This window comes from Lontra canadensis, unplaced genomic scaffold, assembly GCF_010015895.1.
Source record: "Lontra canadensis isolate GAN:19392208 unplaced genomic scaffold, GSC_riverotter_1.0 scaffold3, whole genome shotgun sequence".
Classification (NCBI taxonomy): Eukaryota; Metazoa; Chordata; class Mammalia; order Carnivora; family Mustelidae; genus Lontra; species Lontra canadensis.
In genome coordinates, this window is record NW_022630997.1 from 16063660 (window position 1) to 16077529 (window position 13870).

General features: G+C 55.3%; 1 protein-coding gene across 1 annotated transcript; it reads right to left on the minus strand.

Annotated features, from left to right (window-relative positions):
• Positions 1–47: 47 nt before the first annotated feature.
• On the minus strand, positions 48–6368 carry NFKB2 (nuclear factor kappa B subunit 2). The gene is made up of 22 exons (XM_032881412.1): positions 6348–6368; positions 5997–6078; positions 5848–5888; positions 5490–5588; positions 5259–5410; positions 4925–5031; positions 4669–4827; positions 4273–4377; positions 4059–4144; positions 3808–3946; positions 3454–3580; positions 3117–3328; positions 2897–3038; positions 2371–2485; positions 2067–2280; positions 1746–1915; positions 1521–1623; positions 1242–1393; positions 1056–1125; positions 670–842; positions 433–544; positions 48–329 (listed from the first exon to the last, which is right to left on the minus strand). The coding sequence occupies exons 1-22, from the start codon at positions 6366–6368 to the stop codon at positions 208–210; spliced, it is 2703 nt and encodes a 900-aa protein (XP_032737303.1). The 3' UTR covers positions 48–207.
• Positions 6369–13870: the final 7502 nt, after the last annotated feature.

The following is a 13870-nucleotide window of genomic DNA, read 5'->3' on the forward strand; positions in this document are numbered from 1 at the left end:
GGGCCGGGGCAGGCAGCTGGTTCCAGGGACGAGAGTCACATCAGGAGTTGCCATAAGTTAGGGAGGGGGCCGTGCCCTCTCCCTTTCCCATGAGAATCCTTTATTTGCCTCAACTGAGGGGTGGGCACGGGGTGTTAAATAAGAACTGGAATAGGCAGGGGTGCTGTACAGAGGGGCCCAGGGAGGGGCTGGTGGGTGGGCAGCAATTCAGTGCACCTGAGGCTGGGGGTGCCCATGGCAGAGCCCTCCTGGTGGCTCAGGGGGTGAGCCCAGCTTCTCTGCCTCCTGTTCCACCGACTGGCTCCCGTATGCACTGTCCTCCTTCACCTCTGCTAGGCGAGTGGGCACAGGGAAGGCGACAGGGAAAAGTTTAAGGTCTTAGGCCTCCCACCCTCTAGGCCCGGATCTGCGTTCCAGGTAGGACCCCTTTACCTGTGCTGGGCAGCTTCTCTCGGGCCTCGGGACCCCTCAGCAGCCTTACTCCTTCCTCCAGGCCCATGTCAGATAGGGCACCCAGCAGGCCTGCCAAATCTCCACCGGCCAGCTGGGGAGAAGGAAGAGGCAGGAGATTGGAATGTAGGATCAGGAGCCCCGGGGCCAAGGGAGCCCCTGAGATCTGAGACAGGGGAAGGAAGCCAGGCTCGGAGCAGGGGGTGGGGACCAGCTGACCTTGTAACTGCGCAGGAGGCTGCCGCTGGGTGAGGCGGTCTTCCGGTACGTGTCCACCAGACTGCGCAGCCCCAGCCGTTCTGCCAGTTCCGCCCAGCTGCCCGGGGCTCCTGGCCCATCTAGCAGATGCTCCAGGTTCTGTAAGGCTGTATCCTCAAGTGGTGGCTCTGGCCCTGATAGGGACACACATGCAGCTGTATCTGTCAGGCCCAGAGACGCGCCCAGGCAGGCACCTTGCTCTCCAGGGAGTCTGACAGGTAAGGCAGTTGGTACCAGGGCAGTGCGTGGCAACAGGAAGGGAGCAAGGGAGCCCTGCTTTAGAGGTTCTAAAGAAGGGACCTCTGTGAGCAGGGGCCTGCAGTCTGCCCCAGGGGAAGAGCTCTCACCTGCAGGGCTGGGCGGGGTAAGGGGGGGTGCCGTGGCATCCTGAGCAGCATTTAGCAGCAAGGTCTTCACCTGGGGAGACAGCCTCAGTTTGACGACCTCCCACCCCAGGCCTCAAGTCCAGGCACCAGCCATAAGCCCACCAAGTACCCCATTCCCTGGGGCCTCCTGTTCTAGGCTAGCCTCACCTTGGTGCTGCGAGTGAGGTCAAGAGGAGTGTGGCCCCGGAAGCTGCCTCGGGTGTCCCTCTCAGGTCCCTCAGAATCTGAGTCGCTACCAGAGGTTGGGGGCGAAGGCAGTGGGCACAGGGGCTCTTCATTCTCTGCGAGGATATCGGCCCCTGGGGAGGGAGGTAGTTGTGAGGAGGTACAAGTGGAGCCCACATTGAGAACTGCAAAGGGGGGACTGGGAGGCACCCCTTTTCCTCCCCACCAGCCCTGTTCATAGGCCCCAAGGATGAGACTCACCAGCCTTCAGGAGGAGGCGGGTGAGAGTGGGGGATCCCAATCCAGCTGCCAGGTGTAGGGGTGTGTTTCCGGCAAAGGTGCGGGCATTCACGTTGGCACGGAGCTGTGGGATGCAAGGGAGTGGTTGATCCCAGCATCCACTGTCTGGCCTCCCTTTCCCTGCATCTTCACTGTCCCTGGTTCCACAACCCTTGGCCCCGCCCCCTCACCAATCCTCTGTCCCACCTTGGTGACCAGATGTGTGACCAACCCCAGCTCCTCCATCTCCGTGGCTAGATGCAGGGCTGTTCGGCCCCCCTGCCTTTCTGCAGCCTCCACTTCAGCCCCACTGTCGACCAAGAGATCCAGACATTCGGGGCTTCGGGCATGGACTGCCAGGTGTATTGGGTACAGGCCTAGGGACACAGACACTCAGCCCACGGCTGCGACCCCAACGTAGCCCCCTGACCAGCTGACATCAACACCTCGCATTCACACCAGGCACGCACCATGCGCCCTCCGTGGTCCACACCTTTGCCCCCAGTCCAGAGGAGGTGATGAACTCACCCTCGAAGTCCGGCATGTGCAACAGCTGGTGCATGGCGGGAACCCCACTGTGCAGCAGGGTGCGAAGCAGGTCGGGGGCACTGGCCCCCGCCCGCAGAGCCAGGTGCACCGCGGAGTCTCCATGCCGGTCCAGCAGGGCCGGGTCTGCGCCCACCTGCAGCAGGAAGCTCACCACGCTCGTCTGCCCGGTGATCACTGCCAGGTGCAGTGGCGTCTGGGGATGAGGCCAAATGAGCCAGGTCCACCCCCAGCCTCGGCCCACCCGCCTTCCAACTCCTTCCGCCTCATCCTAGGTGCCCCTCACCTGGTGCAGGTGATTGGTCAGGTTGACAACACCGAGATGCCGGGCGTGGTAGATGACGTGAGCTATTTGCTCGATGACACTGGTCTGCCCATGGATGATGGCGAGGTGCAGTGGCCTGAGGAATGTGAGAGTGAGACTGCGGCTTAGGGAGCCCAGCCACTCAGCATCCTCTACCCTCAAAATCCCACCGCCTCCACGATCTGTCACTGGGGCTTGTGGAGCTCAAACGTCTCCAGGGCCATCGCTGCCCCCGAACTTAATCCTTCCGAGCACCGTGTGCAGTATGTCGGTACTATGGTGCTCTCTCAACAGCCAACAGAACTGAAGTGGGGACAGTACAAGTACCTTGAGCACAGCTAGTACATAGCGAGGCCGGACTTGGAACCGGGTCCATCCGACTCTACAGCCCTGGCTCCTTGCAACTTCCTTCCCCGCCCCGCACCCCACAACCTTCCTTCGCCCTCCAAGTCCCTGACTGGCCCTGGGGACCTGGGTCTGCCGCCCAGCCGGCCGCCCGCCCACCTACGTGTCTCCGTTCTCGTCCTGAGCCGTCAGCAGGTGGCGCTGTCCTGCCAGCAGGGCGCGCGCGTCCGCCGTGACGCCGTAGTCGAGCAGGGCTCGGGCGCTGCGCTGCGCCAGGCCGAACAGGCGCGCGTTGTACTCCCGGGCTGCGGGCGACAGGGGCGTCGGCACGGGCTCGGTCCCCACCCGCAGCGTCCCGACCGCCCGGATTCAAGAGGCTGTACCTCGCTGCAGCAGGTCCGGGGCCTGCGGTTCGCGGTGGGGGGTCAAGGGGGACGCGCTCGGCTCCGCTGCTTCCTCCCCAGCAGCCACGCGGGGTGCCTCGGCGGCCATCTGCGGCCCGCCCCCGCCTCCGGGGTAGCAGCCCATTGGGGCCGAGCCCGACGGGTAGGGGCTGTAGGCCAAGGAGGAGGAGAAAAAGCCGAGGCTGCCACCTGCGGATACAGGCCGGGATGTGGGTAGGAGGCACCAGCCAGGACTCTCCCAATTTCTAACCCCCCAACTTCTCTCCTTACCCATCCTCCCTCCTCCCTCCCCCTTCCCGCTACCAGCAGCCCCTCACCTCCTCCAGCTCCTCCATAACCCCCAGCCGAGCCCCCAGAGCCTCCACCCATGTGGGAGCCACCCCCGAAGGGCTGCGAGAAGGTAGGCAAGGCTTTCCTCCGTTTCCGCTGCACCTCCTCCTTGTCTGGGGCCAGAGGGAAAAGAGATGTTAAAACCCCAACTTATGGACCATGCTTCAAGAGCTCTGTCCTGAGTTTGGTCCTGGCCCTCCCTCCAAAAGCCCTCACCGTGTCTCCTAGGACCACCTCTTCCTGGGACCTTCCCCACTCCTGACTTGACTCATGGGTCCCCTGATCTAGTTCCGGGACAGTCCGGCCCAGGGCTCCCCCCCACCCCTCAGCCCAGCTCCACCTTCCACCAGAGGGTAATAGGTGAACTGTTTGGAGTCGGACACATCACCGCCCCGCTTGCGTTTCAGCTGTAGGAACACGGTTACAGGACGCTCAATCTTCATCTTGTGATAGGGGGGTGTCCGGAACACAATGGCATACTGGCAGGGGGTTGGAGGACATAAGGGGGTATTGAGGTCTTGGCCTAGTTCAGGACCCCCCCCCCCCCCCCCCCCCCCCCCCCCCCCCGCCCTGGCCCTGGCCCTAGGGTACCTGTTTGTGAACATCTGTGGGAGAGAAATCCCCAAAGGCCTGCCATCCGTTCTCATCATCTTCGTAGAACCGAACCTCAATGTCATCTATAGGGAAAATTGAAGCTTGGCCATAGCTTCTATTAGAATCTCCAGGGCCTTTTGTCCTAGAGCTGCCCCGGCTCCCCATCTTGATACCCAGTGGCCCTAGCTCCCAGCCTGGGCTCCAGCCTCACCTTTCTGCACCTTGTCACAAAGCAGGTAGACCTCATCTCCACCCCGCACAGAGCCAGCTGTCTTGTCCATTCGAGAAATCTTCAGGTTTGAGGCCCCAGGAGACTCTGTAGCGGTGGGATTTCAATTACTTGAGATGACATAATAGCCATGGCTCCATTTATGGAGCCAGGTGCTTTGTATTATTAGTTGAACACCCACAAGAGATACAGGAATTGCTAGTATCTTCATTTACCCAAGATGGAAGCCGTACTCGGGAAATGACTTGCTCAAGATTCCTCAGCTCACGTGTGGTGGGGCCAGCTCAAAGCTGGGCCCGTCTGACTCCACAGCTTGAGACTGCTCCCATGCTCCCTCTAGCACCTCAGCCTGGCACCCCAGATGATCAGGATACTCACTGCTGTCATGGATGGGCTGGGAAATAACAGGCTTCAGGGGCAGCGAGAAGGAGCCATCGCTGGCTCGAAGGAAGGCGGAAAAGCGCAGCCTCACAATGCTCAGGTCCATCACCTTCTTCAGCTCCTTGGCCTCCTGCTCCAGCTCCCGCCGCTCAGCCTCTGGGCAGTGGGCATGGTGGACATACACGTGATCACTGCCCTCTTCCTCCTCTTCTACTCCTTCCACGGTCACCTCCCACGACCCCTCCCTCCGTACCAGTAAGGCCCTGGGGCCTGGAGCGGAGTCGCTGCCTCTGAAGTTTTTGTATCATGATCTCCATCATGTTCTTCTTGGTAACGTGCAGAACGCCCAGGTTGTTAAATCTGGGTGGGGGAGGGGCAGTCGGAAGCTTTGCAGGCAGTTCTCTCCTCCTGAGGCACCCTCCCCGATGCCAGGGCTCAACTCAGCCCTACTTCCTCCAGGAAGCTTTCCCGGTTTTTACTTGGAGCCTTGGGTTCTGGGCCCAGCCTCTCTCCCCCCTTAGTCAGATGCTAAGCTCACAGAATTGGGCTTGGACCTAGGGCTGGCAGGCAACGAGGGGAGCACCTACTGGGCAGTCATGTCCTTGGGCCCCACAGACACGGCGCAGACCCCCAGCTCCGAGCATTGCTTGCCCACCAGGCTGTGGGCATGAGCACGAGGCGGGTCACTGTGTGTTACCAGGTCCACCTCAATCTTGGCTGGTCCCTCGTAGTTACAGATCTGGGAGGGGTGAGGGCTGTCAGTAATGCCCCTGAACACACCGTCCATTGGCCCACCCTCCAGCACCACCTTGACTCACCTTGACTGTGGGATAAGTCTTCCGGCCCTTCTCACTGGAGGCACCTGGCAATCCTCCATGGGAGGGGCCTTCACAGCCATATCGAAATCGGAAGCCTCGCTGAATGTCCCGGGGCAGAATGACATTGTGAACAGGAGAGACCCCCTTCCCCCCAAGCCAGCCACACTCCCAGCCAGCAGTGACCACGACAGTTGGCAGTATCTCCTGAACCCCACCACCACTGGGCTTAGCAGCAGCCAATCATTCCAACCTGAAGTGGCCTCTGTGATCAGTGACCCTCCCATGGTCACCCAACTACCGCTACCCCACTTGTCCCTAAAGCTGAAGTCATCCCACACCATCCCTTCTGTTCACTCACCTGCTTAGGCTGTTCCACTATCACCAGGTAAGGGCCATCAGCTGGGGACAGAGGGGCCTTGCTGAGCCAGGATTTCTGAGCCCATCCCCAAAGAGGGGACACATGCTCCTCCCTCCCACCTCTAAGACAAGGAAACATAAGGAACTTACCTGTCTCTGGGGCTGGCTCCTTGGGCTCCACAATGGACGGGTCGAATTTGAAGTCATCATATTCAATCATGCCATCCAGAGCCTGGTTTGGAGACCGCAGTCACAACAGATTCTGAGCCACCCCAGAGCCCTCCACTTCCCAGCCCTGAGTAACCGCTCCCTTTCCTCCTCAGGCCCATAAAAAAGGCTCCTACTGGAAGAAGTTTGCAGACAGGCAGACAGACTGACCGGTGGGTTGAGATAATCAGAGAGCATTACAGGTGTAGGGGAGCAGAGGGGACTCCGACAGACGGGCAGACAGACAGACGTGGGGGCAGCCGGCCGGCTTTACAGCCAGGAGGCGTGACTCACTGGGTCGTAGCAACTTTCCATGTCTCTGGACTAGGCCCGGCTCTGTCGGGTGGCTCCGGCCCGGTTCCGTTTCCCAGAGTTTCAGGCGCCCGCCTTGAGTGGGGGGTGGGGGGAGAGTGGGGCGGGGGGAGAGATCAGGACAGGAGTTGGGGGGGCGAGAGGGACCCAGATTTGGGGGAGGGTCTGATCTCTTCCAGCCACCCGTCCGGGTGTGGCGGGGGAGATCCGGTGGAGAGCGAGATCCGGAGCTGAGCTGGGCTGGGCCCGGGAAGCAGCAGGAAAGTTAGAACAGCTTAGGAAAGTCCCGAAAATACCAGGGGGAGGCGGGGCCGGAGGGGGCGGGCCTGGAAATGACGCAACTGGCCACGCCCCCGAGGCGGGAGGGGCGCGAGGTGGTAGCCGGCCTCTGAGGTCTTAGTATCCCGTCTGCCGGCAGAGGGGCAACCAGGCCCAGCGAAGCGCCCCTGCTGGTTGGGCCCCCTTCCACACATCCGGGCAGGCGCCGGGGACTGCAGGGTCTTTCAAACCTGGCGGACGCTTTCAGGCTAGGGCCAGGCCCGCCTCCCGCCCCCTTCCCCTCCCTGGAGCAACCTTGGGATTTTCTACCCCGAGGGAGGCCACGGCTGATTCACCCGGGGGCTTTTGGGGGGACATTCCTGCAGTAGGAAGGCCTCCTTGCCGAAGGCCTGTAGGCGGGGGCTCTTCCCAGTGGGGGGCCCCGGGGTTCTGACCCGAGAACGAACTCTGGGGCCGTGGGGCGGGGGAAAGAAGGGTGTCTCCTTCTTGGGATGGACTCTTCTGTTCCCGCTCCCCGAAACATCTCAACAGTCTTTGGATTCCAACACCGCCCCTGCTGCGGGGCGGTGTCCATGTCCCCTGCCCCAGTCCCATAGCTGTGTGTGTCTCTAGTGCGTGTTTCTATCGCAGGTATAGCGTGTCGTCTCCTATGCTTGCGTGAATGTTGTGTACGTGTGGTGTCAATATGCGTGTGCCGGTGAGCAAGGCTGTGCACAGGTGAATGTCCTTCAGCTTCTCAGTGTGGACGTATCTGAGCGTGTCTTGATATATAAGCACACAGGTGAGCATATCTGAGTTTGTGCGTGAAGGGTATGGGTCCAGGCACCTTGCACGGGTGAGCATGTTTGCGTGTACGTGTGTGCGAGTCTGAGTACATGTACAGTGCTGTGCGACCGCTAGTATACGCGTAGGTGCACGTATGGGTCCGGGTGTTTTTTTGTTGTTTGGGTTTTTTGTACAAGGACGTCGATGGGTATCCGTGTCTTGTTACTGTGCGTGCTGTGTGTGTGTGTGTGTGTGTGTGTGTGTGCATAGCCGCTCTCCAGCCCTGGGAGTCGGTCAGTTAAGGGCCCTCCTCCCGCCCTTCCCCGTGTCCCGGCCACTCAGGGGTCTGGACCCGGCCACTTACCGCGGCGGCGGCTCCGGTTCCGGCTTCGCTCCCGGCCCAACCCACCTCGGACGGGTCCCGACACCGCTCCACTGCCACCAGGGCTCCAGCGGGGAAAGCCCCTTTTCCACCCCCGGGAGGGGGGAATTCCCGTGACGTTTCCGTGCGTCACGCCCTGTGACCTTTTTCACTGGCTGAAAGTTTAACTCCGGACTCGTGCAGCCAATCCGGAGCGACTCGGGCGCGCCCCTTGGAGGGGAACTATTATCTCCCGCTGGGGAGCGGGGAGGTAGGATGACGGTCAGCGAAAGCTCGAGCTCTGGCAGAGGGACCTGCCCGAGGCTGAATTCGCTGACCGAGCGCCATCCCCCCGCCAAGGGCCCCGGCTCCGGTCTCCGACACCCACCCTGCCTACCCCAGACAGCTGACAGTCCCTGCTACTACTCGGCTTATGCCGCGCCTAACGCTTGGCCACTTCTGAAGCCGGGGAACCCCAGGGGGAAGCTGGCGGGCCCCAGCCGTCGGGTCCCCAGCCCCGAGCGGGGCCCCGCTGCCGGGAAGAGTTGGGGGAAGAGGAAGGAAGTTGATCTTGCAGTCTGTTCTGGGGCGCCATCTGGCGGCCTCTCTGGAGCCGCAGGGTGACTCCAAAATCCTCTTCTGCTGTCTCCTTTACTCAGCGTCCCCTGGAAGAGACCACCCAAACCTGAAACTTATTCTATAAATGGCAGGGTCACAGGCGGCCAGACTTCCAGAACTGAGCTTCGGAGCTCTGCTCCAGGGAAGGTAAAAGAGGTGTTCATCGGAGACACTCAGGTCTTGCTCATCCATCACAGAGATTTGGAACATTAGGATTGAAAATGCATCCCAAACCTCAACGGTTCGAACTTCCTCCAGTGTAGAAAGTTGCATTTTACATAGCTCCCAACTCCGCTTGAACACTTTCAGAGGCAGCAAGATCAGTACAGGATTTCATAAAGTACTGACTCTGAGACTGAAGGTGTGTGATAGGTAAAGTTTCTCTTTAGGAGATGCCGTGAGCAATCTCCATTCTTGGAGTCATTCTCCCTTAGGCTCATGGTAGAACACAGGCTTTTGTTTCAGATTTTTCCAAGAAACTTGCCCCTGACCACCACCACCTCCACTCCTCCTCTTCCTTTTTTTTTTTTTTTAAAGATTTTAAAATTTATTCCTTCGAAAGAGAGAGTGTGAGACTGAGCAAGGGGGAGAGTCAGAGGGAGAGGGACAAACAGACGCCCTGCTGAGCATCCCATCCCTAGAGGGATGCTGCAGGGCTGATCCCAGGACCCCAGGATCATGACCTGAGCCAAAGGTAGACGCTAAACCCACTGAGCCACCCAGACGCCTCACCTCTGACCTTAATAATGGAATTACAGGCCTGCAGAGTTCTGCATAAAAAGTAGACTGTTACAGCCCTTGTTATGAGCTATTTCCTGTTACTTCCCCCTCCTCTTCATCTTACAAATGGGATGTAGCGGGTACTGTGTTAAGGTACTAATAGTATAAGTTCTTATTTTCCTCCCAACAGCACTTGGAGATAAATATTACCTTTCCTGATGAAGAAATTACGGCTCAGAGAGGCGAAGTAGTGACCAAATACAACAGCTAGAAAGGGACAGAGTGAGAGTTCAAAATCTATTAATTCTGGAATGAAGCGCTTCCTTAAACTGATATAAAACAAAGCAGGTCTTTCCATTCCACTGTGAGCCTCAAGTGATTATCATAAGATACCACCAAAAATTTTACTGAACTCTAGGGATATTGCCTACTACATTCCCCCAGTAAATCAGATCCTTAGCCCCCCCCTTTTTAAAGATTTTATTTATTTATCAGAGATCACAAGTAGGCAGAGAGAGAGGGGGAAGCAGGCTCCCTGCTGAGCAGAGAGCCTGATGCGGGGCTTGATCCCAGGATCCTGGGATCATGACCTGAGCTGAAGGCAGAGGCTTTAGCCCACTGAGCCACCCAGGCACCCCAGATCCTTAACCCTTAAATCAAAATGAAATGAGGTTAGTTTGGTATACTCCAACTTAGTGAGCCTGTGCTGGTTGCCAATGATTACAACTGTCCTTTCAAAGCACTCAAACTACCAGCTGGAATTGGCATGAATTCTTCCAGTCTCTACAACTGCCTCTAAAAGAGCCCCTAGAGGTTGAGCTATTTTTATTTTTTTTAAAGATTTTATTTATTTATTTGACTGACAGAGAACACAAGTAGGCAGAGAGGCAGGCAGAGAGAGGGGGAAGCAGGCTCCCCGCTGAGCAGAGAGCCCAATGTGGGGCTCGATCCCAGGACCGAGATCTTGACCCGAGCCGAAGGCAGAGGCTTAACCCACTGAGCCACCCAGGCGCCCTGAGGTTGAGCTATTTTTAGAAGAAGATTCTGAGCTGTAATTTATCGGAAGATTTTTTAAGGAAGAAAAACTCTATTATAGAAAATTTCAAACATAGGGCACCTGGGTAGTTCTGTTGGTTAAGTGTCTGCCTTGGCTCTCAGGTCGTGATCCAGGGGTCCTGGGATTGAGTCCTGCACTGGGCTCCCTGTTCATCGGGGAGTCTGCTTCTCCCTCTCCCCATCTCCCTGTTTGTGCTCTCTCTTTCTCAAATAAATAAAGCCAGCCTTTAACAAATTTCAAACATATAGAATAGTATGATGAACCTCTGTGTATTCATCAGTCAGCTCCAACAATTCCCAACACTGGGCCTGGAGATTTTAACTGATTCAAAGTAGTTTATTATCAGTTGCTATAGCCTCATCTGTGTGGGATTAAGGAAACTCTTCATTGCTTATTCCACTAGTTTCCAGCCTAATGACTACCTGTTCCTGTACCTAGCTCTAGCACTACACTTGGCCCAAAGAAGAGGCACCATAAATTCCCTCCATTCATTCACCAATAGTGAGGGCGTACTCTAGAGCACAATGCCTTCGCTTATAGATAAAAATCAAATGGATGGTCAGTTGGTGATAAGTTCTAGCAGAAAAATTAAGTAGGCAAGGAGGTAGTAACAAGGGTTTCCTTGGTATAGTAGTGGAGGGAAGCCTTCTCTGATGAGGTAACATTTGAACAGTGACTTGAAAAAAATGAGGGAGGGAGTGATGTGGATACCTGAGGGAAACGCATTCCAGGAGCAGGGACTAGCAGTGTAAAAGTTTCAATACAAATGTGTTCAGTATATTTGAGGAAGAACAAAGAAGCTTAGGTAGGTGGGATAAAGTAAGAACTTTGGACTCTGTTCTGAATGAGATGTAAAACCTTTGGAGGGGGCTGCTGGGTGGCTCAGTATGTTGGGCATCTGCCTTTGGCTCAGGTCACGATCCCGGGGTCCAGGGATCGAGCTCCACGTCAGGCTCCCTGCTCAGCGTGGAGTCTGCTTCTCCCTCTTCTGCTCTTTCTGTCAAAAAAAAAAAAAAAAAAGCCTTTGGAGGGTTTTGAGCAGTGGAGTGAAAAGGAGATGATATATATTTTTTAGACTTAATTTATGTATTTGAGAGAGAGAGAGCGAGAGAGAGCAGGGAGAGGAACAGAGGGAGAGGGACAAGCAGATTCTACACTGGGCATGGAGCCCCATGTGGGGTCCGATCCCATGACACTGAGATCATGACGTGAGCTGAAAACAAGAATCAGGCACCCAAACAACTGAGCCATCCAGGCGTCCCAATATGACATGTTTTAAAAAGATACACTTCATTCTGTGGAGAGTAGAGAGAGTATATGGCTGAAATGAAGGATGGAGACCAGTGGTCCAACAGATGGTGGCTTAGACTTGGGTGATAATGAGTGAGGATGATGAGAGGTAGTCACATTGCAAATAGATTCGAATGATAAAAGTGACAAGATTTGCTGAGGAACCGGATGTAGAACATGAGACGGGGTTGGGGAAGGTTTGGCATGAGAACCTGGAAGAATGAAGTCCTTTAGTGACATGGGGCACAGTGTGGGAGCAGATTTGTACGGGGGACATCAGTAATTTTTCCTTTAAGTTTGTTGTATTTGAGAGCCTATGAGGCATGCAAGTGGAGATGATGAGGGGTAGTGGGACAAAAAGTGGATGGTATCTAAAGTCTTGACAGTAGACATCACCACCCAGCAATTGTGTTGAGCCGGGGGTGCTCTGAGGTTCACAGGCTACAGAGATGAGAAACAAGGAGGAGCCAACAAAGGAAATTTAAAAGGCAGAGCCAGTGAAGTAGAAGAGAACCAAGGAAAACAAGTGTTTCAGCAGCCAAGGGGAAGACTATTTCAAGGAGAGGGTACTTGAACTAAAGTTCTTTTTCCTAGGGGGCACCTGGGTGGCTCAGTTGGTTAAGCATCTGCCTTTGGTTCAGGTCATGATCCCAGGGTACCGGGATTGAGCCCTGCATCAGCTCTCTGCTTCCCAGGGAGTCTGCTTCTCCTTCTTCTTCTGCTGTTCTCCCTGCTCGTGGCTCATTCTCTCTCTCGAATAAATATTTTTAAAAGAAGTTCTTTTTCCTCAGTTGAAGCCCAGCGGCGGAGTGGTTCTTGCTTACTCATGGCCACTTATCTCCCAAGCAGTGAACCCTGAACGAAAGTAAATACCTGAGGGTTCAAAAACCCATACTTTTTGTTCTTCTTGGCATTTGGGGAGGAGGCAGGGGGACGTGTGTTTCCCTTGTGGCTAATTCTGTAATTCATCCTTCCTGATATCATCATGTGCTTAGAAAATTCATTTATTCTTGGTTGTGCATCTCTTTCCAGTTTTCTAGTGAACTCTTATTTCCCTAGGTAATAAATAACATGTCCCTTCAGAGGCTCCATGTTTTACTTTTTTAAAAAGATTTTATTTATTTGAGAGTGAGTGAAAGATATCACAAAGGGAGAGGGAGAAGCTGACTCCCTGCTGAGCAGAGAGCCTGAAGTGGAGCTCAGTCCCATGACACCAAGATCATGACCTGAGCCGAAGGCAGAGGCTTTAACCCACTGAGCCACCCAGGTGCCCCTCAACCTTTTATTTCTTAAGAGCTATGGAGGGGCACCCGGGTGGCTCAGTGGGTTAAAGCCTCTGCCTTCGGCTCAGGTCATGATCCCAGGGTCCTGGGATGGAGCCCCGCATTGGGCTCTCTGCTCAGCGGGGAGCCTGCTTCCTCCTCTCTCTACCTGCCTCTGCCTGCTTGTGATTTCTGTCAAATAAATAAATAAAATCTTAAAAAAAAAAAAAAGAGCTATGGAAAATGTATTTAGCTTTGAAGGATTTCCATACCCCCCCCACCACTCTTGAATTAAGGAAGTATCATAGTAAAGACCATGAGGTTTAGAGTGAGGCAGACCTGGGACTTGGCCTCTCTGAACCCGTTGCCTCACTTGTAGGAGTAAACACATCTACAGTTGTGGGCAATGCACTTACTGTTGACACATACGGTGCTCCAACAATGCCCCTCTCCACGTTTGGCCTTCAGTCTCTAGCTTTCCTCTGGACTTCTTGAAATCTGCTACACCCTGGAGTTCTTATATAGGAGACATCATCGAGACCAACATTTCCCTCTGGATTACACTGTTACTTTCCTACAAGCTTTTTTGTTTTTTTGTCACTTCCACACCACCAAGCCCTTTTGCGTTGGTTAGAATTGGGGCCTGAATATGTTTCTTTTGTAGCTTCCTTTGCCTTCTCACAGATAACATTGTCAATAACACAAGTCATGTTATGTGTCAGCTGATCTTTCTGGAACAGAATGAAATTTCCGACAAGTGTTTTTTTGCAACCCAGTGGGGAGAAGGTCCATTTGTAATCAGTCCAGCTTCTTTCCACTATTTGCGCACTGAGGGGCACAGACTTGTGATATTCTTTTGTTCACGGGATGACCTTCAAATTCCTTCGCAGTAGCCAACATTATTTCCCCCACAGGGGGACACAGGGAAGCTTCTAAAGGCAGCGCTTGTGGAGCTCAAATGGGAGAAGAGACATCTCAGCTGAAGCTGATGGCCCTAGTGTCTACCTTACTGAAGACCCAGGCCTCTCAGCACTCACACAAGAAAGTACAGATCAGGAGTGCAGCCATACTCCTAATTTCCTAGGCACGGGGTCAGGCAAGGCTTCTGGTTAGTGCGGAAACCAGGCATGGTCTGAACTCCCTGGGTAGAAGT